Source organism: Indicator indicator, chromosome 33 (genome assembly GCF_027791375.1).
Source record: "Indicator indicator isolate 239-I01 chromosome 33, UM_Iind_1.1, whole genome shotgun sequence".
Classification (NCBI taxonomy): Eukaryota; Metazoa; Chordata; class Aves; order Piciformes; family Indicatoridae; genus Indicator; species Indicator indicator.
In genome coordinates, this window is record NC_072042.1 from 6,869,770 (window position 1) to 6,892,509 (window position 22,740).

The 22,740-nt window shown below is 60.2% G+C and overlaps 1 protein-coding gene across 1 annotated transcript; it reads right to left on the bottom strand.

The window, feature by feature from the left end:
* Nucleotides 1-450: 450 nt before the first annotated feature.
* On the bottom strand, nt 451-22,740 carry SLC9A1 (solute carrier family 9 member A1). Its single transcript, XM_054395234.1, has 12 exons — nt 22,416-22,740; nt 6,497-6,957; nt 5,625-5,875; nt 4,997-5,214; nt 4,478-4,680; nt 4,248-4,337; nt 3,812-3,882; nt 2,946-3,119; nt 2,696-2,810; nt 2,193-2,294; nt 1,803-1,875; nt 451-773 (listed from the first exon to the last, which is right to left on the bottom strand). Exons 1-12 carry the CDS (start codon nt 22,738-22,740, stop codon nt 451-453), a joined length of 2,406 nt encoding a protein of 801 aa, XP_054251209.1.

A 22,740-nucleotide genomic window follows, 5' to 3' on the forward strand; every position in this document is an offset into this window, starting at 1 on the left:
GGGAGAGGCAAGCCAGGGAGAGGCGAAACTGTGGGGCAGCCTCCATGGACACCCCCAGCTCCCCGGCTGGAGCCCACCCCCTGCCAGCCAAAGCCACCCCGGGATGCCACTCACAGGTCCTGAGTGGGTGGGCAGCCTCTGGGAAAGCCCCCCGGGGCCATGAGGCAGCTGCAGACCCCAGTCCTGGGAGGTCAATTGTTCATCATCCCCAGGCCACCGAGCCCCCTACTCCTTGGGGCCAGCCCAGGCCTTGCTGGGCAGAGCTGTCCTGGAGATCCCAACCCGTCCGGGGTGGTCTCCCCTGCCCGAACCCGGAGTGGAGTGACAGAGGAAACCAAAAAGGAGAGGAAGGGGAGAACGAATGGAGAGAAGCCGCGGAGCAGGGGCGGCTCCGGCCGCCGGCTGCTATTGGCCCTTGGGGATGAAGGGTCTGGGGTGAGGCTCCGGCTGCTATTGGCCCTTGGGGATGAAGGGTTCCCCCTCCTCGGGCTCTGGCCGCGGCCCCGGGTCGCTCAGGCACCGCAGCATCCGCTGGTTGCTGGGGCTGTCGCCGGTCTCAGGGGTGAAGACGTCGTCGGTACCGGGAGAGGAAGGCTCCTTCACCCGCATCACCAGCCCCTCCTCATCCTCCTCGGGAGAGGGCGGGAGGCCGCCGCAGCCCTTGGGCTCCTCGTTCATCAGGTCCACAGAGTCCGGGGACTGGGGGGAGGCAGGGTCGATGGTGATGATCGGCAGGTTCTCTGAGTCGGCCTTGGGTTCGTAGGCCAGGGGGTCTGGGGAGGCAGAGGGGGGTCAGGCAGGGCCCTCCTCATGGTATTAGCTGCAGCACTGCAGCGTCTGAAGGGGGCTGCAAGGAAGCTGGGCAGGGGCTGTTCACAGAGCTGATGATGATAGGGCAAGGGGAGATGGTTTGGAACAGGAGCAGGGCAAGTTTAGGTTGGGCATCAGGAGGAAGCTCTGCACAGTGAGGGACACTGGAACAGGTTGCACAGGGAGGTGGTGGAGGCCCCACCCCTGGAGGCATTCCAGGTGAAAGCTGATGAGGTCCTGAGCAACCTGCTCCAGCTGCTGTCCCTGCTTGCTGCAGGGGATTGGACAAGATGACCTCCGGGGGGTCCCTCCCAACCCAATGCCTTCTGTGATTCTGTCACCATGAACAAACTGGGTCAGGATAATCTGGGGAAGGGCAGGAGGACCCCCAGCTAATGCACCCCAGATGTTTGGGGCTGGGAGGCCTGGGCTCAGTCTCTCCAATTGCCAAGCCTCCTGTTTAATTCCTTTTTGATCTCCACATCCCTGCTGGAGCTGCTCCTGGCCTGCACCAGTCGAGAAGGGCAAAGCTGCCCTCTGCTGATTAGCTGCTGGCTCAGCACAAGCCAGCAGCTCTGTCACACCCTGTTACACCCTGCCACACTCTCCCCAGAGCAGGAGAGGACATGCAGGACAGGAGGAACCAAAGAGGGCAATGATAAATGTGTGATAGAGAAGCTGTGAGCCCAAGGGCTCCTTGGGGCGAGCGCTCCTGGTCCTCAGCCGTGCACAGAGCTGGTAGAGGCACAGTCAGGAATGTGGCTGTGTGGCTGGAGAGAGCTGAGCTCTGGGCAGATCCATGACTGGCCAAGCTCACATCCCATGGGAATCATGCTGGGTGCTTCTGCTCAGGCAGAGCCTGGGCTTGAGAACAGCAAAGCTTGGCTTTGGCTTGGCTGCATTGCTGCAGGGGAGCAGGGGTGTGCAGCACAATGCAGTGGCCAAGTGCTAGAACACCAAAGGCAGCTGATGCCCAGAGAGGTGCCACCTACCTGAGCCGATGCGAGCCCGGGACATGGTGGGGGAGTCCAGCTTGTGGGCAGGCACTGTCAGGTAGTTGTTCATCTGGAAGGGGAGCACAGGGACCATCTCCATGGGAGCCACCGGGACCAGTGGGGAAGGGGAGGCAGGGAACTGACCCCAGGCCATGGGGACGAGCAGGATGCAGCAGCAGGATGCAGAGGATGCACACAGGCACCCTCCCAGTTGTGCTGCAAGGACCTGCTCAGAGCCTTGGGGTGATCAGAGGACCCCCATGGAGTGAGGTCACCCACTGTCACCTGAGCCTCCGCCCCCTCCCCATGTAGGATGTTGTTCCCAGGCTGGGAAGCCCCCCTCGGCCACCCTGTCCTCCCCAGTCTGCTCCAGCATCCCCTTGGCACCTTCTGTTCCAGCTGCCGAGCCTTCTGCCTCCGCAGGAGCATCTGGTTCCAGGCCTCCTCGTAGGGGTCAGCCACCAGCGTGTGCCGGTTGTAGGACCGCAGCTGGGAGAAGGCCCCAGAGAGAGGAGACAGGTTAGGAACCCCCCTGGGAATCCACTTCTGGAGCTGGATGAAACAGCCCCCAGTGGGCAGGGCATGTCCAGGCAAGATGCTGGCTCATCCCTTGTGTGCTGCCAAAGACTGATCCTGACCCACCTCAGCAGAGCAAGGGTTTAAAGCTGGGCGCAGCCCAGGCTAGCCTCCTGTCAGCACCATCCCAACCCCTTTCCATGAGGAAAAGCCTCCTGGCCAGAGAGATCCAGAGCAGGAACATGATGGGTAGGAGAGCAGGGACAACGTGGGAGTGAAGGTCACAGCTGGCCCCAAGGATTTCTGGTGGGAAGTGGTCCTGGGTACCCTGAGGGCAGCAAAGGGGCCAGGCAGGGTGCCTGGGCACAGCTCACCCTTTGCCTGGTTTTCTGCAAGTTGTTGCGAAGGATTTTCCGGATCTCCTCCTCTTTGTCCTTGGACAGGGCTGGCAGGACACGCTCCACGGGGAGGCTCTTGGGGTTGATGTTCCTGCGTGGACAGGCAGGGAGGGTTCAGCGGCGCCGGGACGGCCGCAGCTGGCTGCTGGCCCCGGCGCCACCAGCAGGGGGCGCTCTGTCACAGGCAGCCCCTGGCGGCCGCGGGAGCCCAGGGCTGGGAACTCACTGGATGGAGACAGTGGAGACGGCGGAGGGGATCTTGCCGATGCCGCCGCTCTCCACCAGCTCGATCGCCTGCTTCATCTCCATCTTGTGGTAGAAGGCGATGAGCTGGGGCTCCTTGGACCTCTCCCCCGCGATCAGGCACTTCTTGATGTACTTCTTATTGAAGCGATTCAGCCTGTCCGAGGCCGTGGGGACAGGAGCAGAGACGCATCAGGACCTCCCCTTGCCCCAAGCACCCTCCCTGCTCCCCACCCCTTGCCCAGGCCAGCAGAAGATGGTTCAGTTCCCACCAGCACAGCTCAGGAAGGGCCTCCCTGACTCCTTCCTGAGCCAGACAGCCTCCAAAACACCTAGAAGCTGCTTGTGCCCACAAAGGATGGTCCTCAGCTCCTGCAGGGACTGGCCACCAGCTCCCACAAGGGATAGGAGAGGAAATGGCCTCGAGTTGTGTCAGGGGAGGGTTAGGTTGAGATTAGGAAACATTTTGCCACTGAAAGAGTGGTCAGGGCTTGGAACAGGCTGCCCAGGGAGTTGGTGGAGTCCCCATCCCTGGAAGCATTCAGAAAAGGTGCAGGCATGGCACCAGGCCATGGTTTAGCAGCCATGGGGGTGTTGGGTTGACGGGTGGACTGGGTGACCTTGGAGGGCTTTGCCAGCTGAAGCAGTTCTGTGATTGTATTCTATGCCATGGGCGGGGTGCTGAAGGGGTGCAGCCCCTGGCACCTAATCCAGGGCCATAACTCACCAAAGGAACCTGTGTGGGTACAAGTCCAGGGAGAAATCCAACACAGGGCTGAGAAACCTGCTGGGTGCTGATCCAGACCCTTCCCCATCTCCCCCACGGGTTCCCCCAAGCCCCATACTCACTTGTCCTTCCAGTGGTGGTGCCCATAGTGACCACAGATATCCTCAATCCCCGTCAGAAGGTGATCCAGGAACTGGAAGAGAAGGTCCAAGGGGTTGGCAGCTCACAGGGCTGTTGCCCACCTTCTCCCACCCCGACACCCAGGCTGAGACAGGGGTGAGGGCACGCAGGAGGTGCAGGAGCAGGGCTGTGGGTCCAGGATGGCCCTCGGGAGGGCAGAAGGGTCCTACACAAGCAGGCTGCTGAGCTATCAGGCACAGGGAGGAAGGTGGAGGTCAGTTGGGCACTGGACGACACAGATGGGGGAGAGCCCTCGCTCTGTCCCCCCTTACCTTGGGCACCTTTAGGGGCAGCTCCTGCCAGGCAAAGCGCCCTGGTTACAGCGTGGAGGTGTCAGAGGGCGGAGGAGCGTGGGGCCAGCGGGGCGCAGGGGGTTACCTGCGTGTGGATCTCCTCGTTGATGGAACGCTTGGTCTCTTGCTTCTTCTTGACAGCCAGCAGGTCCACCAGGGGCCGGATGGTCATGCCCTGGGGAGTGCAAGGGCTGGGTTAGACCGGGGGGGGTTCAGCACAGCTCTGAGAGGGCCAGGGCTGAAGGCTGGGGGCTTGCAGGTCACTGAACAAGGCCTTCCCCTCTGACCACGCTGTGGCCTCCTGCCTGCACCAACCTGCACGAAGACAGTGAAGAAGATGACGGTGATGATGGCTGTGAGGAACATGTCCCTCATGCCAAAGTGTTTGTAGTCCAGCAGGTAGCCCAGGGAGAAGGCGATGGCCCCGCGCAGGCCGCCGTAGGCGATGATGAACTGGTCCTTGGGGGTCAGCTTCACGATCCGGAACTTGTTGATGAACCAGGTGAGCACCAGGACACCTGGGGCAGCAGGGCAGGGTGGTGCATGCTGAAGGACTCCCTCCAGCCCCAGAGAGACCTCTCCCAACAGCCCGGCTCGACCCTTCCTGGCCATGGGGGCAGGTGGCTGCTGTCCCACTCATCCCAACACTCCTCACCACCAGGTCAAGCACAAACGTGGCCTCAGCCCCAGCTCCCCACAAAGTCAAGCAGCAGCCATGGTGCAGCAGTGCTGCCTGGCCAGCTCCAGGCTCCCCAGCAAGGCAAACTTGGACCTCCTGGCTCTGAGAGTTGCCCACCAGCCATGGCTGTGCTCCAGGGCTATGCCACCACTCACCCAGAACCCTGGCGATGAGGCAGAAGAGCAGAGTGCTGATGACGAAGGTCCAGTTCCAGTAGTGGTGGCCAGCCACAGTGGAGACCCCCAGGAAGATGAAGATGAGAGTTTCACTCACACTGCTCCACATCTTCAGGAAGTACTTGATGGTGGTGTGGGACTTGTGGGAGATGTTGGCCTCCACATAGGGCCTCATGACCACGCCGGAGGCAATGAGTCTAAAGGACAAGGACAAGCCATGGGGACAAGGGGACAGCCCCAACCCCTGGTGCTGCAGCAGCAGCAAACACCAAACCCCAGAGCAGGGCAGGGCTTGGGAGATACCACTCAAGGCCTCCAGGGAGTCTTGGAGTGCTAGGGGTTGGAAGGGACCTCTAGAGATCATGGAATTCAACCCCACTGCCAGAGCAGGAGAAGGCACCAGAAGGCAAGGCAGCAGTGAGTCAGGCAGCACCAACCCACCTTGCCCTGAGTGCTGCATGCCCAGCAGAGTGGGCAAGGGCCCCAGGATCTGTGGGACAGCTCCAGAGAGCCACATCCCTCCTCCCCCTCCCTGCACAGCCCCAGCCCAGGCAAGCTCCAGGGGGCTCATCCTGGGCGCGGTGCCAGGCGCGGGGGCACCACTCACGCCATGATGCCCGAGAGGTGGAAGAGCTCTGCCGACAGGTAGGCCATGTAGCTGTAGAGGAAGACGAAGAGCGGCTCGATGACGCGGATGTGGGAGGTGAAGCGCGAGGTGAAGGCTGCAATCACGCCGTAGATGACCCCCACGAAGACGCCCCCCAGGGACACCACGAAGAAGCTGAGGAAGCCCAGGATGATGTCGATGATGGTCACCTGCTCAAAGTTGGCAAACTCCTCAAAGAGGTGGTAGAGGACCTGGGAAGGAGAAGGCAGAGTAGGGTTCAGGGGGAGCAGAGCTGTGGCTCTTCAGCCTGGGGGAGCCTGAGGGTGACCTCAGCCATGTGTCCTGGGATGCATCAGAAGGGCTGTGGTTAGCAGGTCAGAGAGGTTCTGCTGCCTCTCTATTCTGCCCTGCTGAGGCCACATCTGGAATCTTGTATCCAGTTCTGGGCCCCTCAGCTCCAGAAGGACCTCAGGGAACTGCTTGAGAGAGTCCATCCCAGAGGCACAGAGCTGCTGCAGGCAGTGGAACCTCTCCTGTGAGGCCAGGCTGAGGGAGCTGCTGGGGCTTGGAGCCTGGAGCCCAGCAGCCTGAGGGTTGGTGATAAAGATGTGCAGGGCAGGAGCCAGGCTCTGCTCAGGGATGTCCAAGGACAGATCAGAGAATCACTGAGGCTGGAGAAGCCCTCTGAGACCACCCAACCCAACCACCCAGCAGCACTGCAGCCACCAAACCCCGGCCCCAGGTGCCATGGCCACAGGTTTCCCAAACACCTCCAGGGACGTGAACTCCACCAGCTCCCTGGGCAGCCCATGCCAGGGCCTGCCTGGAGACGCTGCCCCAGGGCACACCGCCTGCCCTGGGCTGGCACTCACAACGGTGACAGCATCGTTGAGCAGGGACTCCCCGAAGACCAGGATGTGCAGCAGCTCGTTGATGTGGATCTCCTCGAAGACAGCCAGCACGGCCACCGGGTCCACGGCAGAGATGATGCTGCCGAAGAGGAGGTTGGCCAGGAGGCCAATGTGGTTGAGGCTGGGGCCGCTCAGCTGGCACACGGCGTACATCAGCCCCCCCAGGAAGAAGGCGTTCCAGAGCGTGCCCACCACGGCGAAGATGAGGATGGTGCCCAGGTTCTCGGTGAACTGGCGCAGGGGGAGGAAGTAGCCAGCATCCAGGATGATGGGGGGCAGCAGGAAGAGGAAGAAGATGTTGGACTTGAGGATGGGGGGCTCCTCGCCCACCCCTTTGATCAGGCCCCCCACCAGCAGCCCCACCACGATCAGCAGGCAGCTCTCGGGCACGATGCTGGACACCGAAGGGATCACGTGGAAGCCTGCAGGGCAGAGAGCAGGGCACAGGCTGGCTCAGAGGCTGCAGGGTGTTCTCTGCAGGACCCCAGTTCCCAGCCCTCCCTGGCCTCTTCAGGACCATTTATTCTTTGTATGCCTCAGTTTCCCCTTTTTTCCCTACGGTGCCAGGCTGTGAAGTGGAATCTGCAGCTTTCCCAGACCCACACAGCCTGGCACTGCTTGGCCTCAGGGCAGAAATAACAGCAAGGCCCAGCTCAGGGGGCAGCAGTCATCCTCTGGGCACCCAAGGGTCTCTCAGGGACCCCTCCCCCAGCCAGCTGTCTGCAGCACAGGCAGTCCTGCCAGGCTGCTCCTGGCTCCAGCTCTTCCCATCACAACACGTGGGCACTGGCACTTCCCTGCCATCAGACAGCAGCCTGCCCACTCAGGTGCCAGCTCAGCCAATGTGCCAGGGGCTGGCAGGAGCCAGCAGCGCAGTGCCTGTGCTTGGGTGTCCTTGATGCAGGGGACAGGGAGGAGAGCTGCTGCCCAGGGAGGGTGAGGATGGAACTGGAGGGGCTCCCGAACCCCCCCTCCTGCAGCTTCAGCAGCAAGCAGGGAGGCTGCAGGCAGGGCTGCTCCTGGGCATGGAGCAGGGCAGGGAATGTGCCCAGGGTGCAGGGCTGTCCATGGCACCACTGCAGCTGCAGAACACCTCTGAGAGCATCCAGCACAAGCATCAGCCCAGCACCACCATCGCCACCAAACCATGTCTCCAGGTGCCATGGCCACAGGGTTCTGGAACACCTCCAGGCATGGGGACTCCACCACCTCCCTGGGCAGCCTGTGCCAGGCCCTGACAACCCTTCTGGGGCAGAAATTGTTCCTTGGCCCTCTCTGGCCCTGCTCCAGCTGCCTTGGGGTAAAAGGTACCAGGGGCCTCCTTTTCCCTGGTTACATCACAGCACAACAAAAATCACAGGGCTCTGGTGACCTGCTGGGACCCCAGCCCCTCACCAAGCCCCCCACCCAGCCTGGGCAAGGTGGGCAGCTGCCAGCTGGGCTGGGCAGGCAGTGCGATGCCAGCCGAAGCAGCACTGCAGCCAAGGCAGTGATGCCCACTGGGGGATTTGGGGCTCCCTGGCTCTCTCCCAGGGTTTCTAATCCCTCTTTGGAAGGCAGCAGATTTGTTCCCTGGCAAGGGACAAGCTTCCAAACCAGGAGCCCTGCTTGGCATCTCCTGTGCCTTCTGGCGGGCAGCTCTGCCATCTGCACAGCATTTCACAACACATTAAACCCCCCAAGTCCCCTCCTAATGAGCCAGCACCCTGCTGATGGTCCAGAGCTGCTCAGTACCCCCAGGGATCACCCAGGGCCCACAGCCCTGCTGCCCCTGTGCTGCCATGGGGAAGGTGCTGCGTGGACCAGCAGCTGCTGCCAGGAGCCCTCCCTGAGGGTGGGAGTGAGGCAGCTACTGGCCATGGCCATGTGCAAGGCCCCCAGGAGCAGGATGGGACCTCAGATCAGTCACAGAATGGATTAACCACTGAATCAGAGAATTGTTTGGAGTGGAAAAGGCCTCTAGGATCATCCAGTCCCACCCAGCACCACCATGGCCACCAAACCATGGTCCCAAGAGCCATGGCCACACAGTTCTGGAATGAGCCAGGAGCAGAGGAGGGAACAGAAAGATCTCCAAATGCTCCTCCATTTTCCTCTGGGAAGCAGCAATAGCTTCTTGCCACAGCTCAGGGCTGGGGCTGGGATCTGAGAGGTCTCCCTGGCAGCTCAGGCTGCTTGGGAAGCACTTCCCTGGGGAATGAAGAGCAGTGATGGAGAGGCAGCACCTGCAGCTGCCAGCACCCCCTGATGAAGCAGTGCTGGAGGCGCTGAGGCAGCACAGCCTCAGCTGGGAGCAGCAGCAATGTGCAGCCAAGCACAAGGAGCAGCTTTTCCCAGGGGGCTCTGCCCAGGTTTCTTAAACCCAGGAGGGGAGTCCAGTCCAGCCCCCAAGGCTGCAAGAGGCTTCTACCATCCACAGCCCCCCTGGGCTTCCAGGGAAACTGGGAAAAGGAGTCCAGCACTTCTCTGAGCAGCCTGGGCCAGGTCTTGACAACCCTCAAGGGGAAGAAATTGTTCCTCATGTCCAACCCAAACCTCCCCTGGGGCAGCTTGAGGCCATTTCCTCTCCTTCTATCTCTTGCTCCCTGGGAGCAGAGCCAAATGCCCACCTGGCTCCAGCCTTTCAGGGAGCTGCAGAGACCAAGGAGGTCTACCCTCAGCCTCCTTTTATCCAGCCTGAACACCCCCAGCTCCTTCAGCTGCTCCTCCCCAGCCCCTTCCCCACCTTTGCTGCCCTTCTCTGCACCTGCTCCACCCCCTCAATATCCTTCTGGGAGTGAGGGTCTCAAAACCACACAACTCCATCCCTATTCCACCAAGAAGGTTCTGGGCTGCCCTTCCCAGGGCCCTGGCTGCTGGTGGCTGCAGTCTCCCACCCCAGCAGCCTGGGAGAGGCTCTGACCCCTGTGTGGCTGTCTCCTCCTGGGGCTGTATCTGGGTTAGGCTGGATGCTGTGCCTGGCATTATGTAAGCTCCATCCAGCAGCATCTGCTCCTTCCCTGCCTAATGACTCTAGACCCTACCATGTCTCATCTGTATCATCCATCCTCAGCCTGGGCAGGAAGAGCCAGAAGGGCTGCAGAGAGCTGGGACAGGGAGGGGAGGGTGGTGGGCACCCAGCCCAGCCCCAGCAGCCCTGTCCTGGGGACTGCTGCTGCCAAACCCAGCCCCGTTCCTGAGGAGATGCTTCCTGCTCTGCAGCTGGGGCAGAGGTGAGCTCCATGCCCCAGGCTACCCACAGCAATCTGGATCCCCTCTGCCAGGGCCAGGAGGGGATGGTTTTCAGCTCCCAAACCAACAGCAGCTCTTGAGGTGGCTCTGGTGAAGTGAATCTACTGCAAAGGGAGGTTGGAGTGAGGCTGGGGTTGGGCTCTACCCCCCAGGGGACAACGATTAGGACAGGAGGAAATGGCCTCAGCCTGTGCCAGAAGAGGTTTAGGTTGGAGATGAGGAACAATTTGTTCCCCAAAAGGGCTGCCAAGGCCTGGAGCAGGCTGCCCAGGGTGGTGGTGGAGTCCCCAAACCTGGAAGGTGGTGCCCCCACAGCTGGGAATGTCATCAGCTGCCACCTCCTCCCAGAGCTGCAGGTTGGGATTGCCCAGAGCCTGATGGAGACCCCAACCCTGGAGACATTCAAGGTCAAACCTGAAGGTGCCCTGAGCAACCTGCTCCAGATGGAGGTGTCCCTGCTCACTGCAGGGGGGGTTGGACAAGATGACCTTCAAGGCACCCTTCCAACCCAGGGCATTCCTCACAGGAGAAGGGAGATGGAGGAGGGAAGCAAACCCCCTTGGCTGGTGGTGGAGCTGGAGCTGGGTGGGCAGGGAGGAGGGGAGGGAGCACAAAGGGCTCAGCAGGCTCAGGGTTTAGCAGGAGGCTCCTGCAGCTGCACCCCAGCTTCCGAGCACCCACACAGGGCATCCTTGTGGGAAAGGCAGGGGAAAGGCAGGGGAGAGCACAAGACATGAGCATGGCTGCAGCAGCAGCACCCTGCCAGGCTCCAGGCGGCTGCAGGGGGCACAGAAATCACACAGGAGGCAGGTTGGGGGTTGGTGAGGGGGTGGTGAAGCCTCCTGGGTGATGCTTGCTGCAGCCCCAAGGACCCATGGTGCTGGTTGGGGCTGCAGGGGGGGCCCATGAGGACCCCTGGGTGGGGTGTGGAGTGTGCTGCAGTGCTGGAGAAGCCCCAGGAGAAGGCAGAGGGTCCAGGCAAGAGGCACTGAGGGGAGCAAGCATGCTCAGAAGTGCTGCCCTTCAGAAGGACACTGCAGAGCACTGGAGCAGACACTGTCTCAGCAGCTCCAGGGCCCTCCAAAGGCCACTTTAACCCTTTAGGACACCAGGGTGGCAGGGTCTGGGTGTGCCACGCAGAGAGGCAGCAGCAAAGCCACCAGTGAGGGATGCAGGAAGGTGCAGACACTCTGCTGGGACATGGGCATCATGGAGAGCCCTGGCACAGGGACATGCTGCTGGGTGAGCCCCAAAGTCACCAGCCACAGGGACTGCAAAGCCATTGCCCAGCACCATCCTCTTCTTTCTCCACTTAGAAGAAGCAGCAGAGCAGGGAGGAGGGCTTGGGACTGGGCTGCAGGGTCTGCAAAGCACCAAGACCACCCTGACCTGGCTCTCATGCTCTGTACTTTGGGGTGGCAGAAGGTTGACGATGTGAGGCTCAGCTCTTGGCAGGATGTGACCCAGGGACAGAATGTTTTGCAGTCAGGTCCGGGGGAAACCCCATCAGAAGCTTCCAGACTTCAGCCAAAATTCTCTCCTTTCATCTCCTTTCCCCCAGAACAGGACTGGATTTCTCTCTTCCCCACCCAAGCCTCAGCCACTGCTGTGGTTGTCAAGGACCAGCCAAGCTCTGCTGACTGCTGCTGGCCTCCAGCACAGGTCAGGAGGGATGGCTCATGCTGGGAGCTTGGCTCAGCTCTGCTCTGCAACCTCCTTGTCAAATGGAGCTGGATCCATGGAGCTGCCTGCAGGAGCTGGGAAGGGCATGGAGAGAGCTGCCCACAGCTAGCACTGGCAGGGCTGCCCATGGGGAGGTCTCAAGGGAAGGGGCTGAGAACTGCTAGAAAGGAACTGAACAGCTGAGGACTTGCACCTAAAAATAGAGAGAAGTCACAGCTGGTGTCACTCTGCAAGGGGAGGTGGCCAACCCATGCTGCTTAAATTACATCCACTGCAGCTCCCAGCTCTAACAGCATGGCCTGCCCTGAACCTTCAGCCTCACACCCAGGACCAGCACAGCTCCAGCAGCTCTGGCTTTGTCAGCCCCTCCTCTGCTTCACCAGGGAGCAGGAGTTTTGTGCAGGTCCAGGCTTCCTGAGTGCTCTCCTGCAGCCCTTTGGGCTGGATTCAGTCATTTGGGTTGGCTGGGACGACCTTTAAGAGAAGCATCCAATGGCCTCAATGCCCAGAACAGAGGAACTTTGATTTCCCACCCCAGGATGACATCTCCTGCTCAGAAGCTGACTTGGGTTTGTCACATCTAGAGGTACAGAGAGAGTTCCTCAGCAAAACAATTTTCCTCACATCAAACCAAATGTTGTGGTTTTTTTTTTTTTCCAAGCCTCATTATGTTGCTGTTGCTAATTACAAAGAAAAGCCAAGAAGCAGGAAGTTAATTAATTTATACTGCTCTGTGACTCATGCACTTAATGCAGATCCCCCACAGGGGTCAGGAAACCTCAGTGTGGGCTGGGAGTGCAGAGCAACTCAGGGAGGGGGATGGCAAAAGGAGGGCACCAGCCTGGGCCCTGACCGCAGCCACTGCTGGGCAGGAGGCTGTGCCCAGCCCCATGGGAAGAGCCCAGGTTAAACCCCACCAGCACCCAGCACTGTGCAGCAGCCTCCAGCCTCATGTGGGCTGTGGGAAGCAAGGACCAAGCACAACCACTCTGCCTGCTTTAAGCAGGGCACATCCCATGGGATACAGGCAGGGAGGGAGGCAAAGCCCTGAGCTGTGCCCAGGTCCCCACAAGACCCCCTGTCCACCCAGGGGGTGATTTTACAAAGCAAGGTGCCCAGCACAGCCCAGCTGAGACTGTCCCAAGTCCCAGAGCTCAGCTCCAAGCTGGGCTGCACACAGTGTCCCCACGAGTGGCATCACCACAGCCACAGGGCCTGCTGCCAGCTGCCCAGACCAGGGTTTATGTTCTCTTTCTGTGCCACTCCTGTGCCACTGCCCACAACCCTTGCTCCAACAGCCAGGGCCCACCTAGCAGTCATCCTCTGCTCCCCCTCTCTTCCCCCCACGCTGCAAGCACAGCTAGGGCAGGTGGGGAGGGGCAGGGGAGCGGTGCCTGGGGGCAGCCCCCGGCCGGCTCCATCACCAGGCGGCACTGATGCCTACGGCCAGCAGCAGCAGGTGACCTGCCCGGGCCCTGCCTGCCTGGCAGCAGATAAGAAGAGCTGATAGCATCAGGCCAGCCCACCAGTGAGTCAGAGCTGAAAGGCACAGAGCAGAGAACAGCCCCTGGCAGGTACCCACAGGCAGTGGCACTGCTGCAGCCACTCCAGCCACAGCCACAGCCACAGCCACTCCTGCAGGACTCCTGCAGACTGCCCTGGGGGAGCCCTTCCAGCACAACCACGGCAGCAGGAGCAGGTCCTGGCAGTGCAGCACCAGGGAAGAGCCCTTCACACCCCCCAGGCAAAGGGCTTCTCCACATTTCTGTCAGCACAGGGTTTGCCCTGACCACGTCCCAGCTGCACCATCCTCCTGCACCAGCAGCTCCTGAATGAATCCTGCCCAGGGGAGGCAGAGCCCCTGCAGCCCAAGGCAGCTGGGAGCAGGCACATGCCTGCCTTTGCCAGCTCCCACTGTGCCCTGCAGGGAGCAGGGCCCACACCCCAGAAGAGGATGAGCAGAGGACTCCAGAGCTGCCCCAGCACCGCAGGGGTGTCTCAGCAGAGCTTTTCATCCACCTGTCCCCAAGGGCTCACACTGGGGAGGTGACCCCCACAACAGTACCATTTGGGATCAACATCCTGCTCTGAGCAGGCTGGGGTGGAGGCACAGCAGCACCTTGGCAGGGTTGGGAGGGTGCTGATGAACACACTGGGGAGGACAGGAGAAGATGAAGCTGCTGTGAGGGGAAAGTGTCCACAGAGCACCACAAGGTGTGGGGACAGCAGTGCCTGCAGCTCCTCTCCAGCCAGGCTGTGGCCCCTCGCAGCCTCACTCAGCTCCAAGGCACTCACCAGAAATTAACAGATCAATTGGGAGTCTTTCACAGAGCTGTTTTAATTTCCTCCCAGCTGCCAGAAGGAAATGAGAGACAAAAGACATTAAATGGACTTCCCCAAGTCCCCAAGTGCCTGGAGTGAGAGCTGGAGTGAGAAGCCAGCAGCTCCCCACATCCAGTCCTGTGTTTCGATGCTGCTGCTCCTTCACACCAGAGGCAAAGCCAAGGACACTCTGAAGGAGAGCAGGGAGCAAGAGAGAGCTCAGTGCTGGCCTGAGGAGCCCACAGCCTGGCCTGGCAGCACACAGCTCCAGCACTGCAGACAGGGAGGCAAACATGGAGCTGAGTGGAGATGCTGCTGGGGCAAGCAGCAAAGGCTTGGAAGGTGTCAAGCTTGGTCCCATCACAGGGTGAAGAAACCTCTTCCAGATCCAGCTGTGCACAGCTGTGAGCAGAGCAGCTCCCTCCAGCCCCAGAGCTGCCCCCTGAGGAGGTGCTGCAAACCCCCAGAGAGCTGAGCCAAGGGCTGGGTGCTGGGTGCCAGGCTGGGTGCCAGGCTGGCTGTCACAGGTCTGCTGTGGCTCCAGGAACCCCAATCCTGGGCTTGGTGACCACATTCCTCTAATGGGCACCCCACAAGGCCACTGCCCAGCCACAGCAAAGCTGGTGGAAGCCCTTGGGTGTGCTCCTCACAGGGTGTTTGCCAGGCAGGGCCTGAGCAATCCTCACCAGCCTGTGACCTGGGCAGGCAGGTGCAGAGCCACATGGGGACAAACTGTCACACAAATGCCTGCTGCTGGTGCTCCAGGGCTCATTTTGACTCTTCTCCATCATCTCTAGAGGGCTGCATCAAGCTGCCAAGGCTGGGCTCTCCCTGGCACAGGTTGTTTACCCTGGAAACTGAGTTTTCCATAGGGCAGCAGCACCCACCTGGCTCCAGCCTCCTCTCAGGGAGCTGCAGAGAGCAATAAGGTCTCCCTCAGCCTCCTCTTCTCCAGGCTGAACATCCCCAGCTCCCTCAGCTGCTCCTCCCCAACCCTGTTCTCCAGACCCCTCCCCAGCTTCCTTGCCCAGACACTGAACTGCTCTGGAGGAGGAGGCACTGGAGGTGATGTGGAGAGCATCTGGCACCCAGAGCAAGGCTCCAGTTGCTCTCCCAGCTCCATGACCTCAGTCACATCACCCAGCACAAGGCTCCTGCTGGCCCCAAAGCCTCGGGAAGAGTTAAAGCTGAGCCAGGCCGAGGTGAGCAGAGCCAAACTGCCCAGCAGAGCAGTGCCAGGGCCCTTCCCAGGAAGGGCAATTTCCTATGGGAAGACAAACAAAAGCTCTTCAGGAAACAACCTGTTGGGCAGGGGGGGCTGCAATCAGCTCTGATCACTGCCTGGGGAGGGCAGGGGGGGCTGCAATCAGCTCTGCAGGCAGAGGCACAGCAGCACCACTCCAGCACATGAGCCCAGAGCCAGCAGCAGCAGGAAGCTCCTTGGCCTCTCCCAAGAGCCAGCAGAGCCTGCAGCCCCCACAGCTGACCACCAGGCTGCTGACACCCAGGGGCTGCAGACTTGCCTCCAGCAGGCACCACTCCAACTTCCCAGCACCCCCCTCTGCTGGGATGCAAGCCATGGAGGTCTCCTCTCAGCAGTGCCCAGGGACAGGAGCAGGGGCAATGGGCACAAGCTGGAGCCCAGGAGGTTCCACCCAACCCTCAGGAGGAACTTCTTTACTTGGAGGGTGGCAGAGCCCTGCCCAGGGAGGTGGTGGAGGCTCCTGTGGAGTCATTCAAAACCTGCTTGATGCCATCCTGTGCAACCTGCTCTGGCAGGGGGCTGGGCTGGAGGATCTCCAGAGGTCTCTTCCAGCCCCAGCACTCTGTGCTGCTGGTTCACACCCAGCTGAGCTGACAGAAGCCTCCCTGGAGCAGCTGCTCCCAGCCTCTCCCTGGCACTTGACAGACAGCAGAGGAGCTCCTTGGGTGCAAATCACACCCCAGGGACTGAGGCTGCTGTGGGAGAAGTGCTCCCAGGGGAAACTGAGGCACTGGCAGGGCTGGCTGCAGCAAATCTTCTCCTTAGAGGCCTTCCCTCAGCACATTTGTGCTGCCCAAAGCCTCCAGCACTGGGTGGGAAGCTTCCTTCTCTCCAAGTCACAGATTCATAGAATGGTTTGGGTTGGAGAAGACCTCCAAGATCATTGAGTCCAACATCAGCTCAACACCACCACAGCCATCAAACCCTGGTCCCATGGGCCATGGCCACAGGGTTCTGGAACACCTGCAGGGATGGGGACTCCAGCCTCTGCCAGTCTCTGACCACTCTTGCAGCACAGAAATTGTTCCTCATCTCCAACCTATCCCTCCCTCGGCACAATTTCAGGCCATTTCCTCTCATCCTATCACCTGATCCTAGGGAGAAGAGCCCAACCCCACACCCAGCTCCAACCTCTCAGGGAGCTGTAGGGAGCAGTGAGGTCTCCCTCACCCTCCTCTTCTCCAGGCTGAACACCCCCAAGTCCCTCACCATTAGCTTTATCACATTGTGACTATGAAACACAGCACAGCTGCAGGCCCTGGAATGAACCTGCTGCAAAAGAGAGGCTTGGGAGAGACAGAGGAGATGATTTCCCTAGCAGGAAGTGAAGAGCTGTGCCCTGAGGCTGACTGCTGGAGACCATTGATGTGCTGATGTTTGTGAGTCCTCCTGGGCAACCCAAGGAAACTCTGCTGTGTCCTCTTCCCCTTGCAGAGAGTACTTTGAACTCTCCAACTTTCCATTAAGGGACCTCAGAACTTCTCCTCAGCTTCAAACAAGCCCTGGGCAGTCCTGCCCCTCTCAAATCCATCACACAGTCTGGGAAGGGTCCCCAAACCACGGAGTGATGTGCCCCTAAAGGTGCCACCACACCAAAAACACCCCCCCCCCCAAAGAGGACACACCACCAGAGCTGCCACCACCAAAGCTGCCACCCCACCCAGTCTGCTTTCCCTGCAGCAATCACTCTCTGCTCTGCCAGCCTCTGCAGCAGCATGTGCCTGCACGCCTGCCTGGAGAGCTTCTCCTTGCAGTGCTTCCCACACTGCTCCTCTGCCCCAGGAAGAGCAGAACAAACCATGACAAGGCAGCAGCCCTCAGCCAGCACACAGCTGGCACAGGATGGCAAACCAGAGGCAAGCAAGAGCTCAGACACAGGCAGGAGAGGAGGCACAGCCTGCTGAAGCCAGAGGTCACCACGGTGCTGGCCAAGGCCATCAAGCAAGACCAGGCACCAACACTTGGTCCAAGCCAAACCACCAGCACCACCTCCCTGCTCCTCTGCTGCTTCCTCTGGAGCTGGCCAGCCCCGAGCTTGGAACACCAAGGCTGGGATCAAACCTACAGCAGCAGCTCTGGGCCCCACCAGGCAAGAAGAAGCTGCTGGAGCTGTGCCACAGGGCAGGATTCAGCACAAACATTTGCCCCTCACCACCCATCTGAGAGGGCCCAGGGAGCCTCTGGCTGATGGCTGCCCCCAGCAAAGCCTGCCTGGCACAGCCCTGCCTGGCACCCAGGAGAAGCCAACCCTGAGCTGGCAGAGGGGAGCAGGGATAACCTCCAGCACACATCCCACACACCAGCCCCCACCCTGTGATGAGGGTTGGGGCAGGACACATCTTTGAGTGCTTCTTTGCTGTCCCTTTCAAAGCCTCACAGCTGGCACCAGTGTGCCCAGGCTGGGCTTTGCTCCAGGGTGTTTCTGTCCTCTCAGAATCCAGCCCCTGCACCTTGTGCCCCCACTCCAACAGGTTTCCATCCCTCCTCACCACCCCCTGCCCAAGCAGATCCTCGAGTCCCTGCCTCACAGCTCTCTGTCAGACCCTGGGGTGGCCTCTCCAAGTGCCCCAGTTCCAGGGGAGGACGTGGGCTGCTAAAAGCCTTTGAAAAGCACCCAAGGAAATTAGCACCCAAGTGTTTTAGCATCCAAATCCTGCTGCCAGCCTCTAGGAACATCTCTCTGGCAATTCTGAAGTTGTCCCTGCCCCTAGGCATGCAGGAGCCACCCAGCCATGCCCAGAGCCTCCATGAGCTCCTCAGCCACCACACCAGGTTTTGCTCTTCTTTCCCAGCTCATCTCCAGCACACAGGCACCAGAACTTCCTGCTGGGCCGGACTGGCCAAAGGCAGCCACAGGAGCAGCACTGGACACTGGAGCCTGACACTGGGATGCCACTGAGCTGCCACCAAAGCAGCCCCAAAGCTGCAGCAGGTCCCCACCTAACACAGCACTGCCCACAGCTCTGGGCTTGCTTTCTGCTGGCCTGGAACAGGCTCTCCCCAGCTCACTTGCCACCCAACAGCTACCCCAGGGTGATGCTCTGCCAGTGCCCACTTGGCACTGGCTGCCGCCAGACAGGCTGGAGGGAGTGGGGAGACACCCCAGGCAGCAGCCCCAACCCAGAGCTGCAAGGAGGGAAGAGGAGGCAGAGCAGTGACTCAGGGATTGCTACAGGCTGCAGCCAGGCCAGGCCAGGCTGGATGAGGCTTTGAGCAGCCTGGGCTGCTGGAGCAGTCCCTGTCCATGGCGGGGCTCACAACTGGATGGGCTTTGAGGTCCCTTCCAACCCAACCCATTGTGTGGAAAGCAGGACAGGGGCTCAGCCATGCAGCAGGGCCTCATGAGGACCCTCCACAGCAGCCTCCAGAGTGGCCACACAAGAAATCAAGAACCCAGCAGAGAGCTGAGCTGTGAGGTGCAATGGCCAGAGAGCAGCCTTGGTGGAAGGCAGCCTGGAAATGGGACTGCTCTGCTCTTCTGCTTGGGAAGGCAGGGCCTGGGATGTGCTTTGGAGACACAGCTTGGCCCAACTCTTCTCCAGCTGGTGGTTTGCTATCAAGCTCTGACCCCAGGTCCCAGCCCATGGTCACAGCCCCAGCACAGGGCCTGGTAACCACAGTTTGTTGTTTACATTCCTGACTCACTCTTTCCCTTTCCCCTGAAAGGGAGAAATATTTACAGCTGAACCTGAATTCCCCTGAATCTCCTGGAGCCATGTGAGACAAAAGGTCAGGCCTCAGAGCCAGGCAGCCAGTCTCTTGTGCAGAGAAACTTCCCAGAAAGTCACCTGGAAGGGCCCACCCAGCACTCACTTAAGCCTGCAGAGATGCCTAAAGCATCAGGAGGGGACACTGAGCAACAGGACAAGGGTCAGGTTGCATCTCCTGGCCCAGAGATGAGCCCTGTCAGCACTTCTGAGCTGTTCTACATGGTCCCTGTGCACTATGCCAGCACACAACACCCAGACACCACTCACAGGGTTGAAGACTCTCAGTTCAGCAGCCCCAAGCCAGTGCAGGGGTGCCCAGAGATCATGAAGATCATGAAGTATCACCAGCTTCCTCAAAGAAAGAGGTACAACTGTTACACGTTGTGGTGCTAATGTATTCATCTGAACTTATCAAGGAAACCTAGACATCAGTTTGCTAGGTTTTACAGCTTTCTTTTTCTGCCCTCACATTTTCTTCATTTTTACACTTCCCAGCATTTCCCCATTTCTTCTGTGTACCTATACTCAGAATATAATTTATTTCCTGGCAGAACTTTTTCTTCATGGACAAGATTTCCTGAGACCTATGCAATTAAATAGACCACCAAGAAACCCACAGACTCATCAAGCTTTAAAAATAAACCTTTCTGCAAGCAACAAAAACTGAGCCTCGGAGTATTTAAAGCACAGCTTAGAAAACACACACAAAAACCATACTTCATACTGTCTTGGGAGGCTTTAACAGGAAATCAGAACAGAGGGTTAAAAATATATATTTATTTGGCTTAGATTCTGTAAGGCTACTTGGAGAAGAGCATGCTGCCGTAACTTTGGAGTAAGTCTGTAACACACAAAGTACTGTGCTGCTCAGCACTGGGTTAGTGGTTAAGTAATCACAGGGCTTGGGCCATCCTTGGCTTGACTGATGCAGCACTGAAGACAAGCTGCCTCATGAGGCAGCACCATGCATAGGCTATGTGGCAAGTCAGAAGATGCCAACCTGTCACACACAGTCCACAGCATGGAATCTGGGGATGCCCCAAACCCTGGCCAGTTTTTAGATCCTCATCCTGCTATCCCAGGGGGTACTGAGGGGAAGCACTGAGGCAGTGGTGCCCAGCTGTGGAGGAGCTATCCCTGGGTGGGGAAAAAAAGCTGCTCCTGAGGGGGCTGGGATTTAGGCACTGAGCAGTGAGCTGTTTGTGCAGGTCATGAGCAGAGGCTGTGCCAGCAGTTTGGGAACCACCTGCCCAGGCTCTGTGCCCATGCAGTGCTGCCCCCTCCAACACCCTGCAGAGGAGACCACGGTAAAGGCTGCCCCAGGAGCACTCTGCGGCCGAAGTCCCTGGCAGAGGTGAAGAATCACAGAGCAGAATGGAACCCAAGGTGTGGATTTGGGCATCCCTGGAGCTCCTGCCACCTCCAAAGGACTTTTGCCAAACTCCCAAGGCAGATCTTCCTAACCCGCTCCTGCAGCCTTGCATAATCCCTGCACAGCACAGGAGCCCAGGCTCAGCTCACTGCCAGAAATAACTTTTCCTGCAGCACAAACCAGCCCCAGCCGCGAGCAAGGGGCCAGGGCCAGCCTCGAGTGGCACCCCAGAAGACAGAGGGTGCCAGGAGAAGGGGGGACAGCCAGCGGGCAGAGACATCCCCATGCCGCCCCCCCAACGACTGTCCCTGGGGAGCTGCTTCCCGCTGGCCGTTCTGGTGCTTTCCAGCCACGGTTTCCCAAAGCAGGGCTGCAGGGCTGCAGGGCTGCAGGGCTGAAGGGCTGCAGGGCTGCAGGCCAGCGCCCCTTAGCTCCTCCTTTTCACCACCAGCTTCCGCACAGACACTTCTGCTTTCATCACTCTCTGCGGGGCAGAAGGACAGCAAACGGCAGGGCAGCAACGGCAGGAGGGCAGCGAACGGCAAGAGGGCAGCGAACGGCAGCAGGGCTGCGATAGCCCCGGGGCGGCGAGCAGAGGTCCCTTAACGTGTGCCGGGGCAGCCCCGGGACCAGAGAGTCTCAGGCTGCCTTTCCCCCGCGGAGACACCTTCCAGCTAAAGGTGCCATAAATCATCCTGGGCAAAGCTGGGAAGGCAGGAATCCAATGGATCCCACCTGGTTCCACTCTGCCCAGACCAGACCAGGAAGCCTCCGGGTCTGAAATGTCTGCTCCTAGATGTAAATAAGCCCCCGAGGAGGGGAGGTGGCACTGGGGCTGCACCTGCCCACGCTGCCAGCAGGCTGGGAAAGGGAGGGAGGATTTTTAGGAAAAGCAGGGCAGGGAGGATCTGAGCGGCTGGGGTAGGGTTTCTCAGACCTGTCCAGGCCAGGGCATGGTTTTCCCCAGGCACCAGCTTCCCAAGGCTCCCAAAGCAAGGTTGCCATCAGCAAGCAGCAGTGCTCTGTAAGGAAGGCTGCCGTGAGTGGCAGGAACTCGCTGATGGCCAGTGAGGAGCACCACGAAGGAGCACAAAGCTCTCCCCTCAGCCCCCATCCCATCTCCTGCTCCACGGCAGGAACCTGGCACCTGCCCTCTTGGCTTTGTCACCCGGGATGGGCCCGGGGCCAGCTCGACCCGGGGCCGGCAGGAGCACGGAGAGGTTACCACAGGTCAGAGGCTCTGGGGGCAATTCCCCTGGTAGGGATCCAGCCGCAGAAGTTTGGCAAACACTTTGTCAACAACCCCACCCTGGCACAGCGCCGCTTCCCAGGGCAGGGGATGGCACCAGGGTGATTTTTCCCAGCCCTCTGGTCCCTGATGCTGGTTCATCTTCAGTGTCAGAACCCTCTGGACGCTCTGCAGCAGAGGCAGCTGCCCAAGCTGCCCACCCCAGGTTGTTGCCAAGGGGGAGCAAGGGGAGGCTGAAGCCCTGGGAGATGGTAAAGTGACTCCTCCAAGGTTACAAAAGGCATCCGTGGGTGAGATGGGAACCAACGAAACAAACCAGACACAACCTCACTGCTGCCACTGCTGCCCAAGTGTCAAAGGGAGGAAAGGAAACCTGGTCCCAGGCCGGGATGGGCAGGGGTCAGGGAGCATCCATAGCCCTACCCCTGGGCAGTGGCACCAGCAGAGGGGCTGAGTGCCCCTGCCCTGCCTGCCAGGCCTCCACAGGGACCCAAGGTCATGGGGAGAGCAGTGCCCACCCTGCCCTGGGCTGTCTGTGGAGGAGAATCTGCACTGGGCTGCTGCAGGAGGTCCCCCTGGGATGCTCAAGGGGGGAATGCTCAGGGGGGTTCACTGAGATGCTCAAGAAGGTCTCTCCTTGGGATGCTGCAAGAGGTCCCCCTGGGATGCTGCAGGGGGTCCCCAGGAGATGCTCTGCGGGGGGTTCTTCTTTGGGATGCTTGGGGGGGATCCTTGCATGAGATGCTCAAGAGGAGACCCCCTTGGGATGCTCAATGGGGGTTCCTCTTTGGGATGCTCATTGGGGGTCCACTCTGGAGTGCACCAGGGGATCCTTCCTTGGGAAGTTGAGGGGATCCTTCCTTGGGATGCTCTGGGGGTGCCCATCCCATTCAGCCGGGGGTCCCTCTCTGTGATCCTCAGGACTCCTGCCCTATGAAGCTGGGGGACACTCCCCGGGGTGCAGGGCGTGGGGGGGAGGCGCGGGGGTCCCTGTGTCTCTCGCCGGTGCCCCTTCCCTCCGGGCCCCCACCGCACGGCCACCGACCTACCCAGCTTCATGAGACAGGCCAGCAGGATCCAGAGGGAGATCTCGAAGGGGATGCGGATGTGGTTGTAGTCGATGCCCAGCACCGGGAAGGCTTTGCGGGGCTTGGCGTGCCCCTCGCCGCTGCCGTTGGCCGGGTGCTTGTTCAGCGGCTGGATCTCCTGCGAGGAGGCGGGGGGCGCGGGGGTGAACCCCCCGAGTTCTCTCGCCGGCTGTCCTTGCAGGGGCCCGGAGGCCAGCATGCGGTCGGCCTGCAAACCCTGAGCGGGCAGCAGCAGCCCCAAGAGCAGCAGGGCCCAGGGGAGGAGGCGGAGGGCCGCGGGGCCCAT

What these genes read in the sequence shown, in the direction of transcription:
- SLC9A1 (XM_054395234.1), bottom strand. Translation starts at nt 22,740, where the DNA reads ATGGGCCCCGCGGCCCTCCGCCTCCTCCCCTGGGCCCTGCTGCTCTTG. An exon ending in GGCCTGTCTCATGAAGCTGG is followed by an intron (nt 6,958 to 22,415) that starts GTAGGTCGGTGG and finishes TCTGCCCTGCAG; the next exon opens with GCTTCCACGTGATCCCTTCG. An exon ending in TGCAGAAAACCAGGCAAAGG is followed by an intron (nt 2,295 to 2,695) that starts GTGAGCTGTGCC and finishes GCCTTCTCCCAG; the next exon opens with CTGCGGTCCTACAACCGGCA.